Source organism: Erinaceus europaeus, unplaced genomic scaffold (assembly GCF_950295315.1).
Source record: "Erinaceus europaeus unplaced genomic scaffold, mEriEur2.1 scaffold_416, whole genome shotgun sequence".
In the NCBI taxonomy this organism is placed as follows: domain Eukaryota; kingdom Metazoa; phylum Chordata; class Mammalia; order Eulipotyphla; family Erinaceidae; genus Erinaceus; species Erinaceus europaeus.
The window spans coordinates 29,436-43,778 of NW_026647453.1; the positions used below are offsets into that span (position 1 = coordinate 29,436).

Sequence of the window (14,343 nt, forward strand, 5' to 3'; positions counted from 1 at the left end):
GCAAGATGTGAACTCAAAGGATAGGAGAGTGATTTTTTTTATTGTTGTAGTTATTATTGTTGCTGTTATTGATGTCATTGTTGTTGGATAGGACAGAGAGAAATGGAGAGAGGAGGGGAAGACAGAGACGGGGAGAGAAAGACACCTGCAGACCTGCTTGACCACTTGTGAGGCAACTCCCTTGCAGGTAGGGAGCTGGGGGCTCCAATCGGGATACTTACGCCAGTCCTTGCGTTTTGTGCCACATGCACTTAACCCGCTGTGCTACTGTCAACTCCCAGGAGAGTGATTTTAAAAAGTGTTTTCAGCCTGAGCCCTATGATGGGCTCCAACAGGTCTCCCTCCTGGGTGATCCTGTCTAAAGACTCCCACCTTTTTGGCCCAGGAAGTAACACAGTGGGTAAAGTACTGGACTCTCAAGTGTGAGGTCTTGAGTTTGAGCTTCAGCTCAACTCAAAATGTGCCAGAGTGATAGTCTGGTTCTCTCTCTCCCCCTCCTATAAATAAATAAGTGAATATTTTAAAAAAAGTTTTCTAGAGTGCTGGGTGGTGGCACACCTGGTTGAGCACACGTTACAATGTGCAAGGACCTAGGTTCGAGCCTCCAGTCCTGACCGGCAGGGGGAAAGCTTTGTGAGTGGTGAAGCAGGGCTGCAGGTGTTTCTCTGTCTCTCTCCCTCTCTACCCCCACCTCTCAATTTCTGGCTGTTTCTATCTACTAAATAAAGATAATTAAGAAAAAAAAAAGATTACCACCATGGAATTATCTCATGGGAGCACAGTGGGGCCATTCCAGTGGTACCAGGTCCAATGAGCGGACAGTGTATCATTTGGTAGCAGCACTGGGATAGCTTGAAGTAGGCTGGAGTTATTTACACCATGGAAATTGGAGCCGACTACAAGTCAGCCACCCCCCCAGCCACCAGCCATGCATTCTGCTAAGCATTACCAGCACACAGCTGAGCTGCTTTTCTGCTTGGATGGGTGAGCCTCTTACCTCTTTTCAGTCCCTGACTTCCTTGTACTCGGGGCAGGGTAGTCATTTTCTTGACCCATCTGCAACAGGCATTTTAACTTCTGGGGGTAGATCTGTCTCCCAAGTCCCAAAGTTCTTTGTCCTTCAGAGACTTAACTGATCTCTAGTCCAGACAGGAAAGAAGCCATAAAAAAAAAAAAAAAAAAAAAAAAAAATCAAATAGGTTCATTTGATAATTCCCCATTTTCCTTTTTTCCATCTCACCCTGGCACCTACCTCCTCCTTCTTCTTGGCACTTTGATTTTATGTGCCTTCTAGTAGCAGCTTCTTTACCCCAATTCTTTTCTTCTGAGAAGAATGGATATGGGAGGCGGGAGAAAGTGGTGTCTCTGGAAAACCAACCAGGTTGATCTTGTTGTCCCCTCTCCCAGAGGTGCCAACCTGTGGATCCCAGAGCCCATCCTAGTGGGACACAGAATTTTGTCACCCTCTCAGTAGCTTCAATGTGTTTCACTAGGCGTTGGACCAAGGGGCTGGACTCCTCCAATAGTTGGTCCCCCCTGGCTGCCCTTTCTGGAGCTCCCAGGAGAATATCTCTAAGTTGAAGGGAGAAACAGACTGTTGCTAAGAAACCCTGCAGCATTACCTCTAAGGAGGGAACCTGACAAGAGGGATGGTGGTGGAACAGAAATAATTGATTCCTTGGGGGCTTCAGACACCCAGGTCTTAAGAGACTGGCTAAGGACATAGTCAGATGTTCTAGTCTCTTCTTCCCTCTAAGACTGATCAAGACAACTCAGCCTCAGGCCTGAGTTCAAATCAGGGTTGTCCCCATCTTGACCCACCTAAGCCATCTGAAAATGGGGAATATCTACCTCTCAGGATTGTAATGAATGAACTAAGGCATGTTTCAATTCATAGGAGTTAAAAAAAAAGACATCCAACAAAAACAGCCATGTGTAGTAGGCTGATCAGAAAGTTTGTTGAGCCCCATGTTTAACATGTGATAGTGGACTTTAGTAGTCCTGAACAGATAGATATTCAGGATGCATATCAAATGATAGAACCCTGCCCCTGCCTCCATGTCTCTATAAAGCAATACTTTAAATACCTTTGTTGAGGGTCTGGGTGGTGGCTCACCTAGTTAAACCTTATACAAGGATCCTGGTTCAAGTCCTCAGTCCCCACCTGCAGGGGGGAAGCATCATATGTGGTGAAGTGGTACTGTAGGTCTCTCTCTCTCTCTCTTTTCTCTTTGCCCTATCAAAATAAATAAATAAAAATTAAATAAAATATTTTTAAAAGAAAGTCTTAAGGGAGTCAGGAGGTAGTGCAGTGGGTTAAACGCACGTGGCGCAAAGTGCAAGGACCAGTTAGGATTCTGGTTTGAGCCCCCGGCTCCCCACCTGCAGGGGAGTCACTTCACAGGTGGTCAAGCAGGTCTGCAGGCGTCTCTCTGTCTCTCTTCCTCTCTATCTCCCCCTTCTCTCTCAATTTCTCTCTGTCTCTATCCAATAATAAATATAAATAAAAAGACATGTGCCATTAAAAAAAAAGAAAAAAAAGGAAAGTCTTAAACCTCAGTCAAGTCCTTTGTAGATGCAAAATTATTTCTTTTTAACATAGCACAGGGCCTGAAGCTGGTGCTCCACTCCACCTCTTTCTTTCTTTCCTTCTTTCTTTCTTTCTTTCTTTCTTTCTTTCTTTCTTTCTTTCTTTCTTTCTTTTTTCTTTTTGAGAAAGTTACCATAGTAGGGACTCACCATCCATTGTGCTCCCTTCCCCTAGTGCTGTCTATGGGGCTCAAATGTGGTGCTGGGGCTAGAGGTCAGGGCCTTGTGCATAGCAAGGCATGAACTCTACTGGATGAGCTACCTCCAGTCCTTCAGCTTACTTTACTTAGCTTTATAACAATGTCATGAGGCAGCTGTCAGCAGATAGTGAAACTGAGGCTCTGAAAGGCCTCCCTTGCTAGGGACCCCAGGGGGATGTCCTAACTCACTGGTCACTGCTCTCAGCGGGGCATTCTCTATTGTCCATGGTGGCCTGAAATGTGACCAGGTATCAGGGCAAGGCACTTCCTACTAGCTCCTGTTTCACGGTTAGTCACACAGCCTGTACCCAAATCAGAGAGGATAGGCATTTCCTGGGCTAGTTCTGTCCAGTGGTAGAAATGCTTCCTGTCAGCCCTGCTCAGGGGAGTGATGCTCAAAGTATACACATCATGCCATCTGTTTTTTGTCTGTTTATTTTTAATTTTTAATTTATTATTCATTTATTGGATAGAGACAGAAATCAAGAAGGGAGGGGGACATGGGGGGTAGAGAGAGAGACCTGTAGAACTGCTTCACTGCTCATGAAGCTTCCTCTACCCCCACCCTGGCAGGTGGGGACTACAGGCTTGAATCAGGGTCCTTGCACATTGTAAGGTGCATTCAACCAGGTACACCACTGCCTGGTCCCAGAGGCTTTTTTTTTTTTTTTGCTTTTGCTTTTCCCTTATATGTATTTATTTATTTTACCAGAGCATTGCTCAGTTCTGGCTATTGATAATAAGGGGGACTACTGAACCTGGGACTTTGGAATCTCAGGCATGAAAAAGTCTTTTGCATAACCATTATGCTATCTCCTCTGCCCAGCAGCTTTTGCATAAGTGACTAGATGGAATTTTGCCTGGCAGGACTTGATGAGACAGACTTGGGTTCCAGTGCTGGCTTTACCACCAACTGATTTTGTGATTTTGCACTTAGGCCCCTAGAGAACATTTCTCACTTGTAAAGTGAGATTGAGAGACACGACTTAGCAGCAGTGAGTGTGAGTCTGACCTCTGACACCACAGAGAATGGCTGAGTGGTGCTCTGGTTGACCTCTCTCTCTCTCTAATAATATAAAGTTGTATAGGAGCTGGGCGGTGGTGCACTTGGTTAAGCCCACATGTTGCTATGAGCAAGGACCTGGGTTCGGGGCTACCCTCCACCTATGCGGGCAGCTTCATGAGCAGTGAAGCAGATGTGTTGATGTCTTTTTTTCCCCCCTCTCTACCTCTCACTTTCTGTACTATCAGATAAATAAAAAATAAATAATAAAGGTGTATAGCCACTCTCAAAAAACAACTTGGCAAATTCTATCAACAAATTTGAAAGAAAAGTAGCACTGAATGATTCCTTAGATCCAAGGGTTATCCAATGAAATCAGATTTCTTTCTTTCTTTCTTTCTTTCTTTCTTTCTTTCTTCCTTCCTTCCTTCCTTTCTTTCTCTCTCTCTCTTTCTTTCTTTCCCTCCAAGATTATCGTCATTGTTGCTGGATAGGACAGAGAGAAGTCGAGAGAGGAGGGGGAAACAGGAGGAGAGAGGGACAGACCCCCTGTGCAGATGGGGAGCCAGGGGCTCCAACGAGGATCCTTATGCCAGTCCTTGCACATTGAGCCTCGTGCGCTTAACCTGCTGCGCTACCGCCCCCACTAGATCCTTTTTCCAAAGTCACTTTAGAAATCTGATTTCAGGGGGCCCGCAGTGGGTTAAGCACACATGGCGCAAAGTGCAAGGACTGGCGTAAGGATCCGCATTTGAGCCCATGGCTCCCTATCTGCAGGGGGGTGGGGGTGGGGGTGGGGAGTCTTTTCACCGGTGGTGAAGCAGGTCTGTAGGTGACTGTCTTTCTCTCTTCCTGCCTCCCCCTTCTCTCTCGATTCCTCTCTGTCCTATCCAGCAACAACGACAGCAATAACAATGACAATAATAACAACAACGATAAATAACAAGGACAACAAAAGGGAAAAATAGCCTCGGGGAGCAGTGGATTCATAGTGCAGGCACTGAGCACCAGCAATAGCAAAGCCCTGGAGACAAAAAAAAAAAAAAAAGAATGAATGAATGAATGAATGAAAGAAAGAAAGAAAAACACCCTAGTCATGCAAATGAAATGTTATCAGTACTGTAAAATATCCATCAAGAGGCTGGCATTCTGGGGGAACTGGTCTTAAGAACCAGTGTGCTTAATTTAGCAAATCTTATCAGGAGGGATGACTGTGTAATTCCCCTTCCAGGTACCGCCAGAGTAACAGAAAATTCAAGACCCTCAGATGAACACTGGCGGGTTGTTGGTTTGACCTACATATTGTTATCATCAGGTGAGGTTGTTTATCTGAAAAGCTTGAGTTGTGGTCATCTCAAAACCAATGAACTTTCACTTGTTTCTTTTACCAGTGGAGAGTGGGTGGGAACTAGGTGGCAGATGCTGGGATACAGGATGAGGTTCGTCTAAGGAAAGCATTTACCTTCCATGATAGATGGAAAAACCAAGTGAAAGGGAAAGAGAAAGGAAGAAGCCTTTCAGATGCTGGCTGATGGGTTTAAAACCACTGAGCAAAAGAGGGAGAAAAGGGCAAACAGTGAAACTTTCTAACTCAGTTTCACAGGGCCAAACACTTTTTATTTAATTTTTTTATACTTATTTACTTATTTATTCCCTTTTGTTGCCCTTGTTGTTTTATTGTTGTAATTATTATTGTTGTTGTTATTGATGTCGTTGTTGTTGCATAGGACAGAGAGAAATGGAGAGAGGAGGGGAAGACAGAGGGGAGAGAAAGACAGACACCTGCAGACCTGCTTCACCACCTGTGAAGCGACTCCCCTGCAGGTGGGGAGCCGGGGGGGCTGGAACTGGGATCCTTACACTGGTCCTTGTGCTTTGAGCCACCTGCGCTTAACCCCTTAACCCGCTGCGCTAACGCCTGACTCCCCACTATTTATTTTTTAATTGCTGCTAGGTTATCCCTGGGGCTTTGTGCTGGCTCTATGAATCCAACACTTCTGGTGGCCAGCTTCTCTTTCTTTCTTCCTCTCTTTCTTTCTTTTTAAAATTTTGTTAGCTAGGACAGAGAGAAATTGAGAGGGCAGAGAGAGACAGGGAAATAGTGAGACACCTGCAGACCAGCTTCACCAATTATGAAGCGTCCCCCGTGCAGATGGGGTAGGGGTGGGGCTTGAACCCAGGCCCCACCAAATACTTTATTGGCTTCAAGAGGATGTCATCTCTAAGAGGGCTTGGGCGAGAGAAGGAGTAACTTTCTCATTAGCAATTTTTGCTATTTTCCCCTCATATCTCATGATATCTTCAAACACAGAGAAGTTGAAAAAATGACACTCCCCAAACACCCACTTCTTAAGAGTCTACACCTAATATATTATTGTACTTATTGCAATTTTTTTTAAGTTAATTTTTAGTAGAAAGTTGCTGTTTCAAGCATCAACTCTTGCTAAGAATAGTTTCACCTTGTTCCCTCTAGGACTGAAAGACTGGGTGGGGGTGTGAAGTGGAAAGAGGGATTTTTTTCACTGGGAAATGTAGCCGTCCGGGAACCAACTAGCCCGTCACAAAACGCGCTCTAAAGAGATCCACCGACCCCTGGACCCTCGCTCTTGAAGTGAGGTCTCCTGCCGTGAACCGGAGGGCTGGTGTCTCGGGTTCCTAGGCTGGGTTGTTTTTGTTTTTTGTTTTTTGGCTGGGAGGTATAAGAGATCATTTTTCTCAGGTCTCAGCTAGCTTGCACAGGGTAGGGGAAGGCCGCGATGGCGGCCTTGGCGTCTGCTCGGAGTTCAGGCCAACAGATGAGAGGCTCCCAAGCTGCCAAGCTGGGACGCCCAGTGGACCCTGAATCTTGCAGCCCGCAGCCAGCCCCTCCGGGAGCTGCAGCCGCGCACGGACCGTCCTTCCGCAGCTGCAGGGCTCAACGAGGCCCTGCTGTCCCTGCCATTCCCGGCGGCCGTCCTGGGGCCGAATGGACTCGGGGAGGGGAGTGGAGAAAAGGAGAGAAGGGGGAGGACCCAGCCCCGGTGCTCCTCCCCGGGCCGGGCCGGACTCTGCCGGCTCTTCGTCCTCGGAGCGCGCTCTTTGCATAAACCCCTCCTCCCCAGTCAAGGTGGAGGAAGTTCGGCTCCCGCCTGGATGGGAGGCGGGAGCAGAGCCCAGCTCCTGTTGTTTTCCTCGAGCCGGAGCGGGTGACGGGCCCAGGGGGCGGGGTACACCCTCCCATCCGTGGCCCGGGCGCCGGGAGCGGGGATCGCACTGAAAGGCAGGTTCAGCTCCCTGCTCCCTGCTCTGTGCTCACCCCCGTTCCCTGCTCCCCACGTCGGGCGCCCCCCCCCCCCCCAGCATCCTTCCTGGGGTCTGCAGAGCGCGCAGCTGCTCGGTTACAACGACCATCTAGGAGGAGCGCTTGGAGTTCCAGCGATCGGAGCTCTTGAGGGGACCGGAGAGGGGGCACACCCAGCCCAGCTGGAGCCCAGGGGCCCCTGCCCGCTGCTGGGACGAGATGGCCGCGGGCGTCCTGGTCTGCCTCGGGGCGCTGCTGGCCCGCTGGGGCGCGGCAGGTAAGGGTCGGCGGTCTGCAGAGGAAAGTTGGGTTCTGCCGGGCGCGGGTGGAGCGGGGAGAGCCTCGGACCTGATTCCTTTCGACTCCACCCGCGGGATCTATTTAGTTGTGACCGTGGCGGCCAAACCGCCCGGGCAGGGTCCTGAGGTTGCAGAGCTCAGCTCGGCGTGTTTTAAAACCAGGGAGGAATTTTCCCGGGCGCTGGGCTGGAGGGCGAGATAGCTCGGGTCTCTGGGAGGGAGCACCCCGAGAGGCTGCAAAGGTTGGCGGAGAGGTAGGTAGTGGGGAAGCTGGGGAAAGGGAAATTGGGGATTTTGAAGATGGGGACTTGAAGAGGCACGGGTGTGTTTGTGTCTGCGTGTGTGTGGGAAAGGGTTTAGGGGCTGTCTTTTTCTTCTTTTTTTTTTCTTTTTCTTTCACAAAGCGTCGGGTGTAAATTCAGACTGATGTTCTGGTTTGACCTGCTGCACTGGTGCTCAGACTTCTGGGTCTTTTATTTTTTTCCTCCCTCTGCCCAAGTAGGAACTCGCCTTACACCTGTAACCGGTGGGTTTTCTCACACACCCCTGCATGCCGATCTGTGCTGGTTAGCTTCCAAACCTCCATGCCTTCTTCTTTCAAAAAAAATAAACTTTCTTTTGGAAATAATTTCAGGCTTACAAAAGAAGGCTTCCTTTACATTTGACACGATTGACAAAAGGTCTCAAAAGGTCTCTTTATATTCAAAAGGTCTCTTTATATTCTCTCTCCAAATATAAGGAATAAGGATTACTTACAAGTATGTGTGCAAAAAGATTGTCGAGATAGTTTAATTTAATTCATCGGCGAATTCACATATGCGGTGTACAGGGCAGAATAACAAGCAGCGAAAGGGCCTTAATACACAAACACGTACACACATATATGTTTATAAAGGGGAGGGGCTACAGCACCCTTCAGTGTAGTGGGGTTTGGGCTGGAAACTCAGCCGCCCACGTGGTAAAGCAGCCCGCTATCCAAGTGAGCTATTTCTCCCCCCCTCGATTTTACTTATTCATTAATGAGAATGATAAGAGAGAGAGAGAGAGAAAGAACCAGACATCATTCTGGTCCATGTGCTTTCCAGGGACTGAACTCCGGACCTCATGCTTGAGAGCCCAATGTTATATTCGCTGTGCTACCTCGCCGACCACCCAAGTGAGCTATTTCTGTCAGTGAAAAGGACTTGTTCTGGTGAAAGAGAAGGAGAGAGAACCAGGGTGGTGATGTGGTTTGCCAGAATATTTGCCGAGTGCAGCCTGCCTCATCTCTTGTACCTTCCTGGAGGAATTGCTCTCTAAGCTTCCTGGCAGCAAGTGCTGAGAGTTTTTAAGTGTGAGGTGCTCACAAGATTCTGTTTGTTTGTTTTAGCAGTTATTTTGGAACAGTGAAAAATTCCAGAATCTCTAGATGCTCTTTTTTTTTTTCCCCCAGAAAAACAAAAGGTTAAGATCTAGAAGCACAAAGTCTGCTTTCCCAAAGGGAGCTGAGTAATGGTCACACCCGTTTATCTAGGGCAAGAGACTCCAAATGTGTTCCTCCGATCCTCAGTGCTGGACTTCCCCCGAATGACCCTCCAGCTATTGACCTCCTGGTCACTGTGCTGGAGAAGACCATCTCCAGTTGGCTGTCTCTGAAGTTAAGGTGATGGTTTATCCTCCTCTCCCTGACTGTTTACAGTTTACTGCACTGTGAGTGAGTCTCAGACACCCCCCAGACACCAGAACACTGGGCTGAAATATTGGAATGAACTGGCCTTCAGGTTGACTGTGACTCACTATGCAGGCATGCTTCCTTCCTTGCTCAGTTTTTTATTTAATACTTTATTTATTTTAGTGAGAGAGATGGTGGGTGGGGTGGGGTGCGGTGGGGAGACTAGAACGCTGCTCAGTTTTAGGTTTTGATAGTGTTGGATATTAAACCTGGAACTGCAGAACCTCAGGCATGAAAGTGTTTTTGTGTAACTATTATGCTGTATTTCCAGCACCCTTGCTGAGTTATTTTGATGTCAGTCTGGGTTTACCTTTGTGGTGTGTGTGTGTGTGTACATACACAGTATGGGTGGGGATGTTTCCTTGGTTATTTTATTTGTTATATCTGAGAGGGATAGTTTCACATGAGAGAAGAGAAAGAGAAGCCAGTATATCACTTTGGTACACACAGTGCCAGAGGGTTGAACAGGGAACCTCAGGCAAAGAAGTCAAGCTCTCTAAGAACTGAGCTATTTTCTTAACCTTGGTGGGTGTATTTTTGTTTTTGGGGTAGAAATTTTCATTATTTTTTATTTCATTTTTAAGGGTTCTTTTTTTCTCTCTTCCTTTCTCTCTCTCTTTCTTTTTGTCACCAGGGTTATCTCTGGGGCTCGGTGCCTGCGCTATGAATCCACAGCTCCTGGAGGCCATTTCCCCCCTTTTGTTGTCCTTGTACATCATTGCTGTTATTACTATTGTTGTTATTGCTATCATTGTTGTTGGATAGGACAAAGAGAAATGGAGAGAGGAGGAGAGAAAGATAGACACCTGCAGACCTGCTTCACTGATTGTGAAGCAACAGGTGGGGACCAGGTGGCTCAAACCAGGATCCTTATGCTGGTCCTTGTGCTTTGTGCCATGTGCGCTTAACCCCCTGCCCTACTGCCCAGCCCCCAGAAATTGTCTTTCTCTTGTCACTTAATGCCATACAATGTTCAGACTATAAAATTCTCAATTATTCATGGAAAATGTCAGAAAAAATAATAAAGACCTGAATACCACCCCAACTGTATAAACAGTAATGTGAGGGCAGCCTTAGAAATGGTCATTTAATTGGCTCCTTCCTTTAGTCCATATTCAGAATTTAAGGCTGTGGGGGCAAGGATTAGACTGTTGGGGAGTCTGATGGACACCTTGTAGATGACTGCTAGTAACACAAACTGCTGGGGTAGAGGGAGCCAGCATAATAGTTATGCAAACAGATTCTTGCCTGAGGCTTCAAAGTTCCAGGTTCAATCTCCCCAACCACTGTAAACCAGAGCTGAGCAGTGCTCTGGAGGGAAAAAAAAATTACACAAACTATTGCTGTCTTATTCTTATTGTCTGTTGTCGTCTACTTGGGAGGCCAGAGCAAATCCCTGTTTATTGAAGACCTGAGTGGCAATCTTAACTCCTAGTGGGTTGTATGGGACCTTGACGCTTTCTGAATCTATTTTTTTCTCAATTTTAAAATGAGGGACTATAGGTCAGCCAGGCATATAGTGCTCTGTTCTGTCCCCTCTGGTGGAACTCGTGTATGGCAAGGCTGTTCTTACTCTGTCCGTCTCAGACATCACTAATGGGTGCCTGTCTGCTCTACTGAGCCAGGACTCAGCCTGCCTCATCTTTCACAGGGCCCTTGGGACTATCACATCTTGAAACCAAATGACCTCTAAGGTCACCTTTAGCTTCACTTATTAAAAAGAATGGAGTGGACCAAGCCAGGAAGGAGCAGTAAAATGCCTTCCAATGCTTTTCTTTTGTGATCATGTCATTCTATTCCTTGGAGGAAAAGACAATGTCGACTCAGACTCCAAGAATAAAGTTTCACCAGGTCTTTTCCAATTTTCTTTATTCCTCCGCCAAGGAGCCAGGGAAGGGGTAGGGCTGCAGGTTTTGTGAACACTCACTGCGCCTGTAATTCTACAGTTCCTCTTCCTTTCCTTAGTGGGCATTGCTGTTGTGAACTCAAGCTTTAGATTTTGTTGTTGAAAAAGTATTGTCACCTACCTTGTATCATGACTGTTCAGAAGGATTGCTTACTGTTTGGGAGTCTAGCATTAAATGCCCTTTTTTTTGCTTTCCAGAAAATGACTTAGGTACTTTTTGTTCTTTTGTTTTTTCTGGGTTTTGGGAATGACCAAAGTGGGGAGAATAGGAAGGAACATCTGTAGTTCAAACGAAAGCCTTGCTAGCCAGACAGAAAGCAAAGGAGAGATGACTGTCACTCTTCCGTAAAAGGAAAAGATTTCTAGAGGCAGGTGACTTTTTTTTTTTGAAGTTACATAACAAAACTCACCCTTTTAAAGTATACAATTTAGGGGCTTTTTTTTTTTTTTGCCTAGTCATACAGTTTATTCATGGCAAGTTTCACCACAAATTAATTCTAAAACATTATCCTAATAAATAAATCCTGTCTCGAGAAATTCTAAACTCATTGGCATCAAAACATTATCCTCAGAGGCCAGGTGATGGTACACGGGGTTAAGCACACATAGTACGAAGCACAGGGACCGGTGCAAGGGGCGGAGTCTCTTCTCAAGAGGTGAAGCAGGTCTGCAGGTGTCTGTCTTTCTCTTCCCACCTTTGTCTTGCCCTCTTCTCTCAATTTCTCTGTCCTATCCAACAACAACAACAAATGGATAAAATTGCAGCCAAGAGCAGTGGATTTGTAGGGCAGGCACCCAACCCCAGTGATAATCCTAGAGGCAAAAAAAAAAAATCATCCTCACCATTCCTCCTGCCCCCCAGAAATTCTAAACTCACTAGCAAGTGTTTACTACCCACTAATTTCCTCCCCTACACAAGCCACTTCTATAGTCTGGAATAAGTTTCTGTATACTCTATTCTTTCTATCCATACATTTGCCTACTTTGGACATTTCACATAAATATAACCACATAATATGTGGTCTTTTAAAGGATTTTTAAAATTTCTTTTTTTTTAATTTCTTTATTGGGAATTAATGTTTTACATTCAATAGTAAATACAATAGTTTGTACATGCATAACATTTCTCAGTTTTCCTATAACTATACAACCCCTACTAGGTCCTCTGTCATCCTTCTTGGACCTGTATTCTCCCCCCCCCCCTTAGCCACCCCAGAGTCTTTTACTTTGGTACAATATGCCAATTTCATTAATTAAAAAAATATTTATTTATTCCCTTTTATTGCCCTTTTGTTGTTGTTGTTATTGTTGTTTTTATTGATGTCATTGTTGTTGGATAGGACATAGAGAAATGGAGAGAGGAGGGGAGACAAAGAGGGGGAAGTGACTCCTTGCAGGTGGGGAGCCGGGTTCTCCCACCGCGATCCTTATACCCTGTCCTTGTGCTTTGTTCCATGTGCGCTTAATCCGCTGCGCTACCGCCCGACTCCGAATATGTGGTCCTTTATGACTGTTTTCTTCACTAGCGTATTTTCAAGATTCATCAGTCTTTGTAGTATGTATTTCATTACTTTTTTATGACCAAATAATATTCTTATTGCATGGCTATACCATATTTTGTTTATCCATTCCCAGGTTCATGGGATGGTTTCCACTTTTGGGTTATTATGAATAATGCAGCTGTGATACCAGTTTTTCTGCAGATATTATTTCTCTTGGGCATGTACCTAGGAAGGGAATCTGCTGAGTCATGTGGTAACTTTAACCTGGTGAGGAAATACCAAAGAAACTACGCCACTTGGAGAGTTTTGTTAGGTAAAGCTTTCTAAGATCTTTTACTTGTTAGAAGAGTTTGGAGATATTCAGTAACCTTGATTTTTTTAAAAAAATTATTTTTTAATTATATTTATTCATTTATTCCCTTTTGTTGCCCTTGTTTTTTTTTATTGTTGTAGTTATTGTTGTCATTATTGTTGGCTAGGACAGAGAGAAATGGAGAGAGGAGGGGAAGACAGAGAGGGGGAGAGAAAGACAGACACCTGCAGACCTGCTTCACCGCCTGTGGAGCGACTCCCCTGTTGGTGGGGAGCCAGGGGCTCAAATCGGGATCCTTAAGCCGGTCCTTGGGTTTTGCACCACCTGCGGTTAACCCACTGTGCTACCACCTGACTCCCAGTAACCTTGATTTTAAGGTGTATGTAAATATTAGGGTTGTTTATTTTTGCCAGAGCACTACTCAGCTCTGGTTCAGGGGATGGTGGTGCAGGGGATTGAACCTGGGATGTTGGAACCCCAGGCTTGAGAGTCTCTTTGTATAACCATTATGCTACCTGTCCCCACCCTAATTATTAGATTATGAATGTGATCACTAAAAAAAACAAAAGCAACAGTCAGGGAGGTGCCTCTGGTAGAACCTTGGACTTGTATGTGTGAGGTCCCAGGTTCAATCCCCAGCACTGCATAGTCAGAGTGATGCTGTTTTCTTTCTCGTTTTGTTTTTATTTTTTTATTTTTTTATTGTCACCAGCTGTGCCAGCAATGCTCCTAGTGGCCCGCCCTTTCCTTCCTTCCTTCCTTCTTCCTTCCTTCCTCCCTCCCTCCTTCCCTTTCTTTCTTCATTCCTTTCTTTCTTTCCTTCTCTCTTTTTAAATTAGATAGGACAGAGAGAAATTGAGAGGGCAGTGAGATAGGGAGGGAGGACACCTGCAGACCTGCTTCACTGCTTGTGAAGTGTCCCCCTGTAGGTAGGGAGTGGGGGCTCGAACCCTGGTCCTTGAGCTTGGTAATATGTGCACTTAACTGAGTGTGCCAACACCAGGCCCCTTTTTCTCTCTCCTTAATGAACACGTACATCTAGGGGGGCTGGAGAAACAGCATAAAGATTGTGCAAAGCCTCATGCCTGTGGCTTTGAAACCCTAGGTTCAATCCCTGACTCCACCATAAGCCAGAACTGAACAGTGTTCTGGCGTTTCTCTCTCATTAAAATGAAATAAAGAAAAGTTAAAAAAAAAAAAGCCCCACTATCACTAATTAAAAAATAATTATTAAAAAAAAGGGGGGTCACGTGGTAGCGCAGCGGGTTCAGCGCACGTGGGGCAAAGCACAAGGACCGGCGTAAGGATCCCGGTTGGAGCCCCCGGCTCCCCACCTGCAGGGGAGTCACTTCACAGGCGGTGAAGCAGGTCTTCAGGTGTCTATCTTCCTTTCCCCCTCTCTGTCTTCCCCTCCTCTCTCCATTTCTCTCTGTCCTATCCAACAGCGACGACAGCAAGAATAACTACAACAATAAAACAAAGGCAACAAAAGGGAATAAATAAATATTTTTTTTTAAAAAAACGATCCTGGTTCGAGCCC

At 46.0% G+C, this 14,343-nt stretch overlaps 1 protein-coding gene across 1 annotated transcript in view; it reads left to right on the forward strand.

The window, feature by feature from the left end:
• Nucleotides 1–5,091: 5,091 nt before the first annotated feature.
• The window catches only part of VSIG10 (V-set and immunoglobulin domain containing 10), a 50,312-nt gene continuing 41,060 nt past the window's right edge, over nucleotides 5,092–14,343 (forward strand). The window contains exons 1-2 of the mRNA XM_007529341.3: nucleotides 5,092–5,107; nucleotides 7,132–7,349. Of these exons, the coding sequence (XP_007529403.2) occupies nucleotides 7,292–7,349 (58 nt within the window). The 5' untranslated portion in view covers nucleotides 5,092–5,107; nucleotides 7,132–7,291. The remainder of the gene's footprint in view (nucleotides 5,108–7,131; nucleotides 7,350–14,343) is intronic.